Source organism: Anolis sagrei, chromosome 2 (assembly GCF_037176765.1).
Source record: "Anolis sagrei isolate rAnoSag1 chromosome 2, rAnoSag1.mat, whole genome shotgun sequence".
Lineage (NCBI taxonomy): Eukaryota > Metazoa > Chordata > Lepidosauria > Squamata > Dactyloidae > Anolis > Anolis sagrei.
Genome location: NC_090022.1, coordinates 180,176,844 through 180,191,872, shown reverse-complemented (window position 1 = coordinate 180,191,872; position 15,029 = coordinate 180,176,844). Strand labels below are relative to the sequence as shown.

Genomic DNA, 15,029 nt, shown 5'->3' with positions numbered 1-15,029 from the left:
TTATTCTCATATTCCCACCAAAGCAGAAAAATAAACATTATTGATGAAGAGAATGGTAGTTTTGTCTTCCATGCAATGAAGACAATGTCTAATGCCTGTTAATAGCCCAGAATGGTAAATTGATGGAGGCTAATGGGTCAGGGATGTTTGGGAATTGCTCCCTTGTGGATGAATTAGAGCTTGAGGAAGGAAAACCATGAATCTCAGGCTCCTTCCACACAGCTGCATATCCACATTGAACTGGATTATATGGCAGTGTGGACTCTGGCCCCTTCCACACTGAATAAAATCCCACATTTTCTGCTTTGAACTGGGATATATGGCAGTGTGGACTCAGATAACCCAGTTCAAATCAGATATTGTGGGATTTTCTGCCTTGATGTTTTGGGTTATGTGGTTGTGTGGAAAGGCCCCTAGATAACCCAGTTCAAAGCAGATACTGAGGGTATTATTTATCGTATCAGAAGCAAACCAAGGGTACAGTTGTACTGTATTTAAAAACACAAAGTTTAAAAACTTGGCATTATACTAAATGACATTTGACTAGTAGCTGCCCACTTGGTGTGCTTCTGGTGTTGCTATAAGAAGGTCCTCCAAAGTGCATGTGGCAGGGCTCAGACTGCATTGTAATAGATGGTCTGTGGTTTGCTCTTCTCTACACTCGCATATTGTGGACTCCACTTTGTGGTCCCATTTCTTAAGGTTGGCTCTGTATCTCGTGGTGCCAGAGTGCAGTCTGTTCAGCGCCTTCTAAGTTACCCAGTCTTCTGTGGGACAGGGAAGAATCTCTCATCCGGTATCAGCAATGGGTTTAGGTCCAAGTTTTAGCCTGCCACTTCTGGACTCTCGCTTGCTGAGGTGTTCCTTCAAGTATATCTGTAGATCTTAGAAATTTAAGGTGTTGGCATGCTGGCTGATATCCGAACAGGGGATGGGCCGGAGATGTCACTGCCTTGGTCCTTTCATTATTGGCTGCTACTTCCCGACAGATGTCAGGTGGTGCAATACCAGCTAAACAGTATAATTTCTTCAGTGGTGTAGGAGGGTATAGACATCTTGTGATAATGCAGCATGTTTCATTAAGAGCTACATCCACTGTTTTAGTATGATAAGATGTGTTCCACACTGGGCATGCGTAGCAGCAGAGTAGCAAAGCGCAAGGGCAGTTGTCTTCATTGTGTCTGGTTGTGATCCCCAGGCCAATCAACTTTCATACAATACTTTTCTAGCGCCCACTTTTTGCTTGATATTCAAACAGTGCTTCTTGTAGGTCAGTGCACGGTCCAGGGTAACTCCCAGACATTTGGGTGTGCTGCAATGCTCCAATGTTATTCCTTCCCAGGTAATCCTCAGATCTTGAGATGCTTGTCTGTTCTTAATGTGAAAAGCACATGTCTGTGTTTTAGAGAGATTAGGAATCAACTGGTTTTCCCTGTAATAGGCAGTAAGAGCACCTAAAGCTTCGAAAGCATCTTGTTCAACCATTTCAAAGCTCCCTGCTTGGGCGGTGATGGCATGATCGTCAGCATAGATTAAACTCTCTGCCCCTTCTGGAAGTGGCTCATCATATGTGTAAATGTTGAACATTGGTGATGCGAGCACGCTCCCTTGAGGCAGGCCATTCTTCTGTTTTTTGCCATTTGCTTCTCTGGCTCTGGAATTCAACAAAGAAGCTCCTGTTCAGTTATCTGCCTTGATATTCTGAGTTATATGGCTATGTGGAAGGGCCCTAGGGATATACCCAGGAGAAAGATACCGAAGAGAAGGAGCTGCATGGAGAAGAAAAAGCTACTTTGCTTCTGTGCTTTTTTAGGCTATGCAGCTTATACCATAATTTGACAGAGTCGTGCGAGAAGAAGAAAGGGAAAACTTGCCAAAGACACTAAATGAAATGTTCTCCAAAATTTTGCTCCATGTCCTAAAGTTATTGTTTACATCTGCACAATGTGATCCAGTCACACGAAAATACTGCCAAGAACATACTCTGTTGCTTTTGGAAGTGGTATTTTTGACCCTTAAGAGTTGTCTGTTCATAACAATTCACAGCCCATCAGGACATTAAAGTGTTTGTTTCAATTCTTGCAGATATTCGATAATAGTGAAGCCAAAGATCTTGACAGAGAAGTCTGCTTTATTGATATTGCCTGTGATGAAATTCCTGAGCGCTATTACAAAGAATCAGAGGTAAGTAAAAACATTTTCCTTTCCAGTGATATAAGATTTGCATCATGCCTCATTAATTGTCTTAATTTCCAACCCTAGACACAGAAAGGGAAATTTGTTTCCCTACACCAAAAATAATTTTATGAATCTCCATCGTATATTCCCTTTTGACCTAAAACAGTGTTTCTCAACCTGGGGGTCGGGACCCCTGGGGGGGGGTCGTGAGGAGGTGTCAGAGGGGTCGCCAAAGACCATCAGAAAACACAGTACTTTCTGTTCGTCATGGGGGGTCTATGTGAGAAGTTTGGCCCAATTCTATTGTTGATGGGGTTCAGATCGCTCTTTGATTTTAGGTGAACTATAAATCCCAGGAACTACTCAAATCGCATGGTGTGTTTTCTCCGAACTCCACCACTGTTCACATTTGGGAAAATTGAGTATCCATGCCAAGTTTGGTACAGATCCACCATTGTTTGAGTTGACAGTGCCGTCTAGATGTAGGTGAACGACAACTCCCAAGCTCAAGGTCAATGCCCACCTAACCCTTCCATTATTATCTGTTGGTCATGGGAGTTCTGTGTGCTAAGTTTGGTTCAATTCTATCATTGGTGGAGTTCAGAATGCTCTTTGATTATAGGTGAACTATAAATCCCAGCAACTACAAATGACAAAATCAATCCGCCCGCCCCCCAACCCCACCAGCATTCAAATTTGGGTGAATCGGGTATTTGTGCCAATCGGGTATTTGTGAATCGGGTATTTGTGGTCCAGTGAATGAAAATACATCCTGCAGATCAGATATTTACATTATGATTCATAATGGTAGCAAAATTGCAGTTATGAAGTAGCAACAAAAATGTTATGGTTGGGGGTCACCGCAACATGAGGAACTGTATTAAGGGGTCGCGGCATTAGGAAGGTTGAGAAACACTGACCTAAAAAGAAAGAAGGAAATCAGTGTAAATTTGTTCACTTGTTCCAAATCTTTATTATCTTGGACCTCTTCCACACAGCTGTATAAAATCCACATTGAACTGGATTCTGGGTGTGAACTCAGATAACCCAGTTCAAAGTAGATATTGTGTATCATCTGCCTTGATATTCTGGATTATATAGCTATGTGGAAAGGCCCCAACAATTCATGTATTTTTATTTCTCTCAATCAGGGGACAGTCTTTTCCTTTAAATTTGTCTTCAGAAGCCTCTTTATCGCCATAGACGCCTCTCACCTTTCTTCTCCATAGCTAAGCTTTTTCTCTAAACTATATGTATTTATTAGGCTTGGTTGATCAAGAAAAAAATGGTTCTAAACTCGTTTTGTATATAGGGTGTGCCAGTGTTTCTAATCTGACAGAATTTCTGAAATTTCCGATTTCAAAATTTCGATATTTACGAAATTTCATATACGAATCGATTTGTTAATGGCAGACGCGATTGCGCAGTGCGTGAAAAAAACCTCCAAATGGGACAGGTGGAACTTCTGAAGCTTCCCTCTCCCTCTGTTGTTGACTGTTGATGATTAAACTAACAACAACTAACCAAAACCAAATGAAAATAAATTTAGGGTGAAATTAAAATACACTAAGTAAGTAAATAAATAAATTAAAATAAATTAAAATTAATTAATTTATAAAATAAAATACATTAAATAAAATAAAAGAAATAAAATTAAACAAAATAAAATACATACATAAATAATAAAATAAAATAAAATACAAATAAAATACAAACATATTTAAAAAACATATTAATAAGATGGATTGTTTCTTCATGATATCCCGAGAATGACAATCTGAGCAGGAGCAGAACCAAAGTGTTATGTCCTTCCACACATCCCTATATCCCAAAATATCAAGGCAGAACATCCCACATTATCTGAGTGTGGACTCCGATAATCCAGCTCAAAGCAGATATTGTGGGATCTTCTGCCTTGATATTCTGCAATATAAGGCTGTGTGGAAGGGCCCTTATGCTGTTGTTGTTGTTGTTCATTTGTTCAGTCATTTCCGACTCTTCATAACCTCATGGACCAGCCCACACCCGAGCTCCGTGTCGGCTGTCACCTCCCCCAGCTCCTTCAGAGTCAAGCCAGTCACTTCAAGGATCCCATCACTCCATCTTGCCCTTGGTCGGCCCCTCTTTTCCCTTCCATTTTCCCCAGCATCATTGTCTTCTCTAAGCTTTCTTGTCTCCTCATGATGTGGCCAAAGTACTTCAACTTTATTTATTTCATATACTTGTACACCGCCCTTCTCACCCCCAAAGGGGGGCTCAGGACAGCTTCAGAGCAAGCACCATTCGGTGCCATCACAATAATAAAAACAATCAACAAATTCATTAAAACAGAACACTAAATAAACAGTTGTTAAAACACGCCAACTAAAATCAGAGTCCGGGTCAATTCATTGTTACTTCGAGTTGCTTATCTCTCAGCAATATGCCCTCAAATGCACTTTACTACAGATTTAGGACTGACTGTGTTCCCTCATCTCTCTTTGAAAAACTTTATCCCAGTTATATCCTTCCTTGTTCATGCCCAGCATTATTATTTTTTAATTTTAAATTATTATATTTGGCCCGGCCATAGATTTTTAAATGCTTGTGTGTTACTGTTATTGTTTATTGTTTTTTTTTTGTTTATGTGATTTATATTAATTGTTTTGTATTGATTGTTTTTGTTATTGCTTTTGTTTACTGATGTACTGTGGGCTTGGCCTCATGTAAGCCGCACCGAGCCCCTTGAGGAGATGGTGGTGGGGTATAAATAAAGTATTACTATTATTATTATTATTATTATTATTATTATTATTTCCACTAGCCCAGTGTTTCTCAACCTGGGGGTCGGGACCCCTGAGGGGGTCGCGAGGGGGCGTCAGAGGGGTCACCAAAGATCATCAGAAAACACATTATTTTCTGTTGGTCATGGGGATTCCATGTGGGAAGTTTGACCCAATTCTATTATTGGTGGAGTTCAGAATATTCTTTGATTGTAGTGAATTATAAATCCCAACAACTACAACTCCCAAATGTCAAGGTCTATTTTCCCCAGACTCCATCTGTGTTCACATTTGGGCATATTGAGTATTTGTGCCAAGTTTGGTCCAGAGCCATCATTGCGTGAGTCCACAGTGCTCTCTGGATATAGGTGAACTACAACTCCCAAACTCAAGGTCAATGCTCACCAAACCCTTCCAGTGTTTTCTGTTGGCATGGGAGTTCTGTGTGCCAAGTTTGGTTCAATTCCATTGCTGGTGGAGTTCACAATACTCTTTGATTATAGGCGAACTATAAATCCCAGCAACTACAACTCCCAAATGACAAACTCAACCTCACCAGTATTCATATTTGGGTGTATTGAGTATTTGTGCCAAATTTGTTCCAGTGAATGAAAATACATCCTGCATATCGGATATTTACATTATGATTTATAACAGTAGTAAAATGACTACTGAAGTAGCAACGAAAACAATGTTATGGTTGGGGGTCACCACAACATGAGGAACTGGATTAAGGGGTCACGGTATTAGGAAGGTTGAGAACTACTGCACTAGCCACTATTCAATGGTAAGGCGCAAGGTCCCAAATTCATGAAAATAAAACCCTCCAATGGAGGGCCAACTGTATTAATGTCCCCCTTCTGGTTTTCCAGATGCTTTTTGAAATGGTCCAGTTTCTCTTTCCTCCTTCCAGTTTCCCCTTTCCTGCTGCAAACTGAGGTTGGAGCTACACTTCCATATAATCCAGATTATCAAAACAGACAATCCACATTATCTGCTTTTAACCAGGTTATTTGAGTCTACACTGCCATATTATTTATTTATTATTATTATTATTATTATTATTATTATTATTATTAACTTTATTTGTACCCCGCTAGCATCTCCCGAAGGACTCGATGCGGTTTACAAAGGCCAAGGCCTCAATAAAACAACAATACAACAATACACATACACCATAAAGCAAAGCAAAACATCAAGCAATAACAGTAAACAGTAACAACATACAATCCAGTTCAAAGCAGGTAATCTGGATTTTAAGTGGCAGTGTAGATTGGGCCTGAGATCAAACTGCCAAAGTAGTTTCTGAATCCAGTTTCTGATTCCAGATTATCTGCTTTGAACTGGATTATATGGCAGTGTAGTTTACACTGTAAGCAACATAGTTTGCATAGTATACAACTGTGAGTGTTGAAGGGTGTGTAGTCCAGAACATACATTATCTTACTTGAACAGTTATTGAATCATACTTTCAAGAGTAAGACAGCGTGAGCACACTTGTCGCTGCAGGCCAGGGAGGGAACAAGAAACTACATGTCTGTCCATTGGAAATCTTATGCAGACCTCTCTTGGGCTTCCTCGGAGCCTTAAGGTTGAGTTGCATTTTGCTGCTGAAATAACAGAAAATTAGATTTTTTGCAAAGCTGCATTCTGCCCCCAGGATCACCTTCTACATTTGTTTTCTAGTTGCTCCGAATCATAGGGTGAATGCCAGCTTGCCAGGCATGTAGCTGGGGGGGGGGGGGGGCTTGAGGGGCTTCAGCCCCCCCCCCCCCTGAAATTCTCAGGGTGGTCCGCGACAAGGCCTTACTGGTACATTATTTAAACTGTTATGTTTATTCATATCATGATCTGATCACCATGCTCAATATATCCCATATGCATGGGGGTATTGGGGTAACAATACAAAAGGTTTGTTAGGGTAGACCCTCTTTCACTCAGACTCAGCCCCCCCCCCCGAACCAACCCCCCCCCCCCCCCAAATCAAAATCCTGGCTACGGGCCTGCAGCTTGCCTATGGTCAAATAGCCGCTACACCTACGTGGGCGACTACAACAAAGACGCAGGAAAGGGAAAACATCCTCCGCATATTGCAGAAGTGAATCTGACACAGTATTGCGTCAGATTCAGAGCCAACCCATCGTCATCTGAAAATACAATACCAAAGACATTATGATTCAGTCAAGTTCGGAAATGGAAATCAAACATACTAATAATAACCAGGGCAGTTAAATAGGAGCTGTTAACTGCAAGTTTGGAGGGAACCTGTTAGCATAGGTAATGAAAGGAAACGTTTGACATGTACGGGAAATTATTATTCTGGGGAGAAAACTATTATAACAGTTCTATAGCATGCAACCATTATTTGCAATGCGTTGGTGGTGGCAGGCTGTTCATTACATTCTGTGGAGCAACACATTTCTTATGCACTTGAGCCAGTATTATACATCACTTGGGGAAAGGGCTCAGCTGCTTCGGATCTAAACTTTGCTTGGTGCTGTTTTTATTCCATAGGAATGGCAGCTATGGGGAATGTACATTTAATTAAACTTGACAAGCTTTGGGTGTGTTTGTATAGCAGAGCACGCTGAGAATTTTCTTTTAATGTCCATTGTAACACTCTAGTGGCACAAATAAGACATTTTAACACGTTCCTTTTCTAATTACACCTTTCTAATTTCTCCGTTCTAATTATACACAATTAAATTTCACACTGAGAACACTAATTTTGCAGCAAAAGAAATCAAATATATCTGGGAAGCTGTCAATCAAGGCTTATTTCTTATCTTTCATGAGAAAAGTTACCAGATATGTTACATACCATTATAGAGCAGAAGAATTACTTCATGGCTAATGTTCATTTCACTACAGGCAGGCATGTAGCCGGGGGGGGAGGGGCTTGAGGGGCTTCAGCCCCCCCCCCCCCCCAAATTCTCAGGGTGGTCCGTGAGAAGGCCTTACTGGTACATTATTTAAACTGTTATGTTCATTCATATCATGATCTGATCACCATGCTCAATATATCCCATATGCATGGGGCCATTGGGATAATGATACAAAAGGTTGGCTAGGGTAGATCCTCAGCCCCCCCCCCCTGCCCTTTGAATCAAACTCACCCCCCCCCCCCCGAATCAAACTCAGCACCCCCCGACTCAAAATCCTGGCTACGGGCCTGACTACAGGAATATAATCTCTGCCTCACATCCTTTCTTCTTGACAAAATAGAAGTTTACTCATTCCATGCAAAAAAATTCTGCGAGAAAACACAAGTTCGTAGATCATCCATAACAAGATGTACAGTAGTATAATATCATAAAAACATGGTGCAACCTCTTCTGACTTAGGCTGATCTGGCCGGGGTTGTCCATGCCTTAGTCACCTCTAGATTGGACTGCTGTAATGTGCTCTATGTGGGGCTGCCCTTGAAAATGGCTCGGAAATTTCAGCTGGTCCAATGGGCGGCGGCCAGGTTGTTAACTGGTGCTCCTTACAGAGAGAGGTCAACCCTCCTGTTTAAGGAGCTCCATTGGCTGCCGTTCATTTTCTGGTCCCAATTCAACGTGCAGGTGCTCACCTACAAAGCCCTAAACGGTTTGGGACCTGCCTACCTGCATGACCGCATCTCCGTATATGAACCCACACATTCCCTCCATTCATCTGGAGAGGCCCTGCTCATGATCCCACCTGCATCACAAGCGTGCTTGGTGGGGATGAGGGACAGGGCCTTCTCTGTGGTGGCCCCCCGACTCTGGAACACCCTCCCCAAGGACATCAGACAAGCCCCAACGTTGGCAGTCTTTAGGAAGAGCTTGAAGACTTGGCTGTTCCGGTGTGCCTTTCCAGAATAGGAAACTCCCAGCATCATGTCCCAGACGCACTTTATTAGATATTTAAGATTGCCACACATTGCATCTACCCTAGAACCTTTCCATCTTACCTGTCATGTCCAGCACTTTTAATCTGTACCCATTACATTTGATCTGGCCCTAGTTTTTAAATGTGCCACGGTGTACTGTTTTGTTGTTTTACTGTTACTGCTTTAATGTTTTTTGGTTTGCTTGTGAGTTAGATAATGTATTTGTTATGCTGTTGTTTTATTGAGGGCCTTGGCCTTTGTAAGCCGCATCGAGTCCTTCAGGAGATGTTAGCAGGGTACAAATAAAGTTAATAATAATAATAATAATTATTATTATTATTATTATTATTATAGTCTCTTATCTATAAACTCCTCTGCCTTCTTGGCAATTTCTCATTCAATCCTCATGTCTCACTCATAAAATCCCTCAGGGCAGCCGTGAGTCATGTATGGCTTTAGATTCATCCCCATTGAACTCTTGTCTTCCTTCCGGAAAGAATGGCTTGGAATATTTCACGTTGCCTGTTCAATTAGTCAGTTCTAGGGATGTTCACGAATATTAATTTACTACGTGAAGTCAGCAATTGTTGACTCAAGGCCTCCTCCAGGTGTTGTTGCTGGGAAAAAAACCAACTAAAAATCATTATCCAGTCCATTCCCAATTTTCCTAGCAATGCTACTCAGGTTTGTTGCCCCCTTTTCTTGCCCAGAGCTCTGTGACCCCTTCTGTACTGCCATATAATAGGAAAATTACATATTGAAAGCAAATCTGATGCTTTTTAAATTTTTATTTGGTGTGCGTTGGAAGAGGGGTAGTCTTATACAGCAAGTATATCCCAAACTCTATATTTTAACTGGAAAAGTTGTGGGTCGTCTTATATGCCCGGCATATATACGTCTTATATTGCCAGAAAATATGGTATGTTTATTTATATCCCGCTTTTTCTCTCCATACGGAGACTTAGAGCGGCTCACAACTAAAAGCTTTGCAATTCAATTTAAAACATACACATATATAAGTATTAAAACAGGATGAAACAACAATATAATCCAGTTCAAAGCAGATAATGTCAATATCTGCTCCTGATAACCTGTATTACTGTACCTCCTTCTCTGCCTCTCAGATCTCACACATGAACACCTGCACCGCTTCACTGCAGTCTTCAGGAGTGAGATCTGAGAGGCAGAGGAGGAGGTATGGTAATAGGATACAAGGGCGGGCCAGACAGGTAAAAGAGATGTGTTTTTCTGGGCCCAGAGCCACTCTATCTCTTTTTTCCATACCCCGGGCACCCGGACGCCTGCAGCTTGCTCCGCCCTTCACTTACACTTACACTTACATTTCAGGACCACATTAAGTCCACAAATCCTGATGAATGGATTTTCTTCTACCGTACTAGTACAGCGTCACCCTTAATGCTTTCATACAGTCACTGCATACGGCAGGGACGCGGCCACTGCCATTTCTGAGCTCCCCCCACAATATGCGGCAACCACAGATTCTCCAATCTGGATTGGAAGTTTCAGCACCCACTCTATAAAATGACTCCCAGCGTATAAGACGACTCCTGGCATATAAGGCAACTCCCAGCATATAAGACGACACCTGACTTTTGAGAAGATTTTCTTGAGTTTAAAAGTAGTCTTATACACTAGAAAATGTGGTAATTGTTATCTACCTGCAACAAAAAACTGGTGGGACCACAAGCCTGAAAAAGTTACAGAAAATGAACACGTCAAAATACTCTGGGACTTCTGAATTCAGACTGACAGAGTTTTGGAGCACAATACTTCTGACCTCACAATTGTGGGGGAAAAACAAAGTATGAATTGTCAGTGTTGCAATCCCAGGCGACAGCAGGATTGACGAGAAGCAACTGGAAAAGCTGACACAATACGAGGATTTGAAGATCAAATAGCAAAGACAGTGGCACAAGCCAGTAAAAGTGGTCCCAGTGGTGATCGGTACATTGGATGCAGTACCTAAATACCTTGGCCTACACTTAAAAACAATTACTGCTAACAAAATTACCATCTGTCAGCTGCAAAAGGCCACCCTGCTTGGATCTGCATGCATTATTCGCTAATAGATCACACAGTCCTAGAGTCTTGGGAAGTATCCAACATGTGATCAAATACAAAAGCCAGTAGAATGATCTTGTTTGCTGTGTACCAATCTCATTGTATATTGAAGAAGAAGGAGGAGGAGGAGGAGGAGGAGAAGAGGAGGAAGAGGAAGAGGAAGAGGAAGAGGAGGAGGAGGAGGAAAAAGAAGAAGAAGAAGAAGAAGAAGAAGCATAATCATCATCATCATCATCATCATCATTATCATCATCATCTGTGTTCCCATGTTCTGGGTCTATATTGTGAAGTCCATCCATGTTTTACGTTTTATTACCTTGCCCTTCAATGGATTGGGGCTCAAGATAGGATACAAAAAGGCACGGAGTAGCAGAACATATGCTATATAGTTAACACATACAGAATAAAACAGAACAACAACCCATTAAAACCTCGCTTTAACACAGATTTAAGACAACGAACATGTGCCTTCAGGTCACCTGTCAATTTATGGTGACTCCCATGAATTTCATAGAGTTCCTCAGAGGTGATTTGGCCAGTTCCTTCCTCTGAAATATAGCTTACAGCAACTGGTATTTGTACAGCACCATAAAAGCCCAGGTCTTAACCTGCTGCCAAAAGGAAAACAAAAAAGAAGCCTCCCTAGGAAGGGAGATCTGAAGTGTGGGAGGAACCACACCACTAAATTTACCTGTGAATGCAGTGGGATAAAGAAAAGTGCCTCCCCAGCATTTAAAAATTGTTTGCTTTTAAAACTAAAGCAGGCTCATTTGAAAAGACTAAATTCAGCGCTATGAATTGTGCCTAAAAACAGACAAGTATCCACTTGAGCTGTTGCAACAAGGGGATTGTGTACTCCCTGCAACTACACACATTAGCCACCTGGCTGCAGATCTTTCAACCAGTTGAAGTTTCCAAACATTCTTCAAAGGAAGGCCCACCAAGAGTGCATCATCACAATCTATTTGGGATGTAACTAAGTCATTTGTCACCAGAGACAAGTGTGTTGCCCTAGGGAAGAGGCTCATATGATGAACTCCCCTAGGTGTGATTGCTGAGAAACCACAGAGGAGAATGAAGTATCATGTGCATGAAAGCACAATATTTTGTCACAAACCCCAAATAAAACAAATTAAGGCCCTTCCAGACAGGCCAAAAACTAGAACCTGTCTCAGTTTTACCAGAAGCATCCAAACAACGTCTCTGGTAAAACTGAATTAATTCAGATCAAACCAAGTATGTGGATCTTCATTGTGATGTCTCTACTCTTCACTATTTTATTGAGAGTGGACATTGCTCTCCTCCCAAGAAGTAAGCGTCTCCTGATTTCCTGGCTGCAGTCTGCGTCTGCAGTAATCTTTGCACCTAGAAATACAAAGTCTGTCACTGCTTCCACATTTTCTCCCTCTATTTCCCAGTTGACAATCATTCTTGTTGCCATAATCTTGGTTTTTTTTTATGTTTAGCTGCAACCCAGCTTTTGCGCTTTCTTTTTTAACCTTGATTAGAAGGCTCCTCGGCTCCTCCTCGCTTTTGGCCATCAAAGTGGTGTCATCTGCATATCTAAGCTTGTTAATGTTTCTTCCAGCAATTTTCACCCCAGCCTTGCATTCATCAAGCCCTGCACATCACATGATGTGTTCTGCATACAAGTTGAATAGGTGGGGTGAGAGTGTACAACCCTGCCATACGCCTTTCCCAATCTTGAACAAGTCTGTTGTTCCATGGTCAGTTCTGACTGTTGCTACTTGGTCTTTATACAGATTCCTCAGGAGAGAGACAAGGTGGTTTGGTATCCCCATACTACCAAGAACTTGCCACAATTTTTTATGATCCACACAGTCAAAGGCTTTAGAATAGTCAATATACTATTAGCCCTCCATTTATTGCCAGAGTTAGGGGCACAGGGAACCCATGAAAATGGGAAAATCCTTTTCCCCCCCCTAAGATAACATCTCTCTAGTGTGGGGTGGGATTTTTAAATTTAATTTCTTTAAAAAAAGGGAAAGCATTCAAAAATGTAATGCAGCAATAACAGCAGTATCTGTAGTTCAACAGAGTACAAGATTCTAGTGCCAGCAGTAGAGCAATTGAGCTTAAGCAACTCAGGAGCAGAGTCAAGCTTTAAAAGTTATAAAATATGTGGATACTTGTTCCAACCAATATCTAGGAACATCTAGGTCTTCAGGCATCTTCAAGCATGCTGGAGGACATAGAAATTCCTAGAGAGAAGTTATTAATAATCAAATCCACAAAAGTCAAACCAACAAATCTGAAGTGCCAACTCTAGCTACAGCTGATCTTAGGACTGAGGTCCAGGACTGTCAAAACCAATGGTATCCAACCTTTGGTTCTCCAGATGTTTTGGACTTCAGCTCCCAGAATTCCTGAGCATTGGACAAAGCTAGCTAGGGAGTCCCAAACACTTGCAGGACCAAAGGTTGAACACTATCCAACATTCATCCATTTGTGAGGGGTGCAACAGGCTCAGTGTAAACTCCAACTGGCACAGGCATGCTGAACATCACTGGGACTGAGACTGCTCTCTCTGCAGTAGGTTTCTGCATGGATTCTATCTGGCCAGTTCCCTTCGGCTAATCTGGCTGGTCTGGCTTGTTTGGCTGGCCATAACGGCAAGGGCTTAACCTCCATGTTTTTTCAGTTGCAACAGAACAGTGGCTGTCAAAAACTGGCTGCCTTCAGTTGCGATTGGAGTCTGTGAGGGAGGCAGCCGCTAGAAGAAAAAGCATGAGGAGGGGGGGGGGAGCACCACTCCAGGGCCTGCAAATCAAGAGAAAAGAGAGGGCTTTTTGAAGGAATCCAGGGTTAGGATAGCTCCAGGTCATTCTTCCTTCCCTGTGAAGTGGGGAAGCCTCCTTAAAATGTCTTGGAAACTTGCGTGCTACAGGGAGAGAGTGCTGTGTGTGCCTGCAGCACCTGTCTCTTCTAGAGTAGAAATAGCTTTAACTAAGCATTAAACCTGGTCTCGTCTACAGATAGAAGGAAAGGATCACAGAAAGAGTGGTTTCCTAACTCTAGTGCTTTTAATCCAGGTCTTAATGAAGGATATAAGGACAAATGATGCCTAAAATGACGGGAAGGGGAACCTGGGAAGTCCTCCCCCATGTTGGACTGGATAGAAAATGAATTTTTTGGCTTCCTGGATCAAAAATGGATTTCTGTCCTCCTGAATATGTTCTCTCTCATATTTAAATACTTGTACACTTGGCCATATCATGAGAAGAAAGGAAAGCTTAGGGAAGTGGAAGGAAAAAGGAAGAGGGGCTGACCAAGGACAAGATGGATGGATGGCATCCTTGAAGTGACTGGATTGACCTTGAAGGAGCTGGGAGTGGTGACAGCTGACAGGGAGCTCTGGAGTGGGCTGGTCCATGAGGTCATGAAGAGTCGGAAACGACTGAATGACTGAACAACAACAACAACACTTGGGTGTACATGTACATGATTTTGTGTGTGTGTGCGTGTGTATATATACACACACATATACATACATACATACATACATACACCATATATATGAAAATATATTGTCCTGCCAGTAAAATTGTGCTTATACTCAGGTAATTGTGTCAAGGGAGCAGCAAGAAATGCAGTTTCATTCCTCCAGTTATGATTGCATTAAATGAACCGGGGGAGGTATCTTATTTTATCAACTCTCAATTTCTCTTCAATCCTTCTTTTGTTCTGTTGTTACGTGCAAGAAAAAAGCACAAAAATCTTTGATGTCTTCTACGTCTAGTCAAAACATTGGGGAAAATGCAGGTGACCTTGGCTTATGTCTTGTATTTCCCCTTTTAGAACAAATTGTGTTAGAAACTTAACAATGCCTCCTTGTTAGGATTCCAACTAATCTTTTCTAAGCTCTTGAACATACTTTGTTGGACTATTATTATTTAAGGGTGTGGTTCATTTAGATTTATCTCCCATTTATGCAAGACTTGTTCCATATTCAGTCACCTTTGCATTTTGGAGATAAAGGTGTAGGTTGAGGTTGTTGCTCTGACTTAGAAGACTGGGTTCAAATACCTATGTAAGAGAAGGCCACACATTTTCCTCTTTCTTTCCTCACATCATTGGAATGCCCACTGAATGCTCAAAATGCTGAAGATTGCCGAAGGATAACAATGAAG

At 41.7% G+C, this 15,029-nt stretch overlaps 1 protein-coding gene across 1 annotated transcript in view; it reads left to right on the top strand.

Moving 5' to 3' along the window:
* PITPNC1 (phosphatidylinositol transfer protein cytoplasmic 1) overlaps nucleotides 1-15,029 on the top strand; it is a 259,261-nt gene that overhangs the window by 193,576 nt on the left and 50,656 nt on the right. The window contains exon 6 of the mRNA XM_060763096.2: nucleotides 2,086-2,184. Coding sequence (XP_060619079.2) covers nucleotides 2,086-2,184 — 99 coding nt within the window. The remainder of the gene's footprint in view (nucleotides 1-2,085; nucleotides 2,185-15,029) is intronic.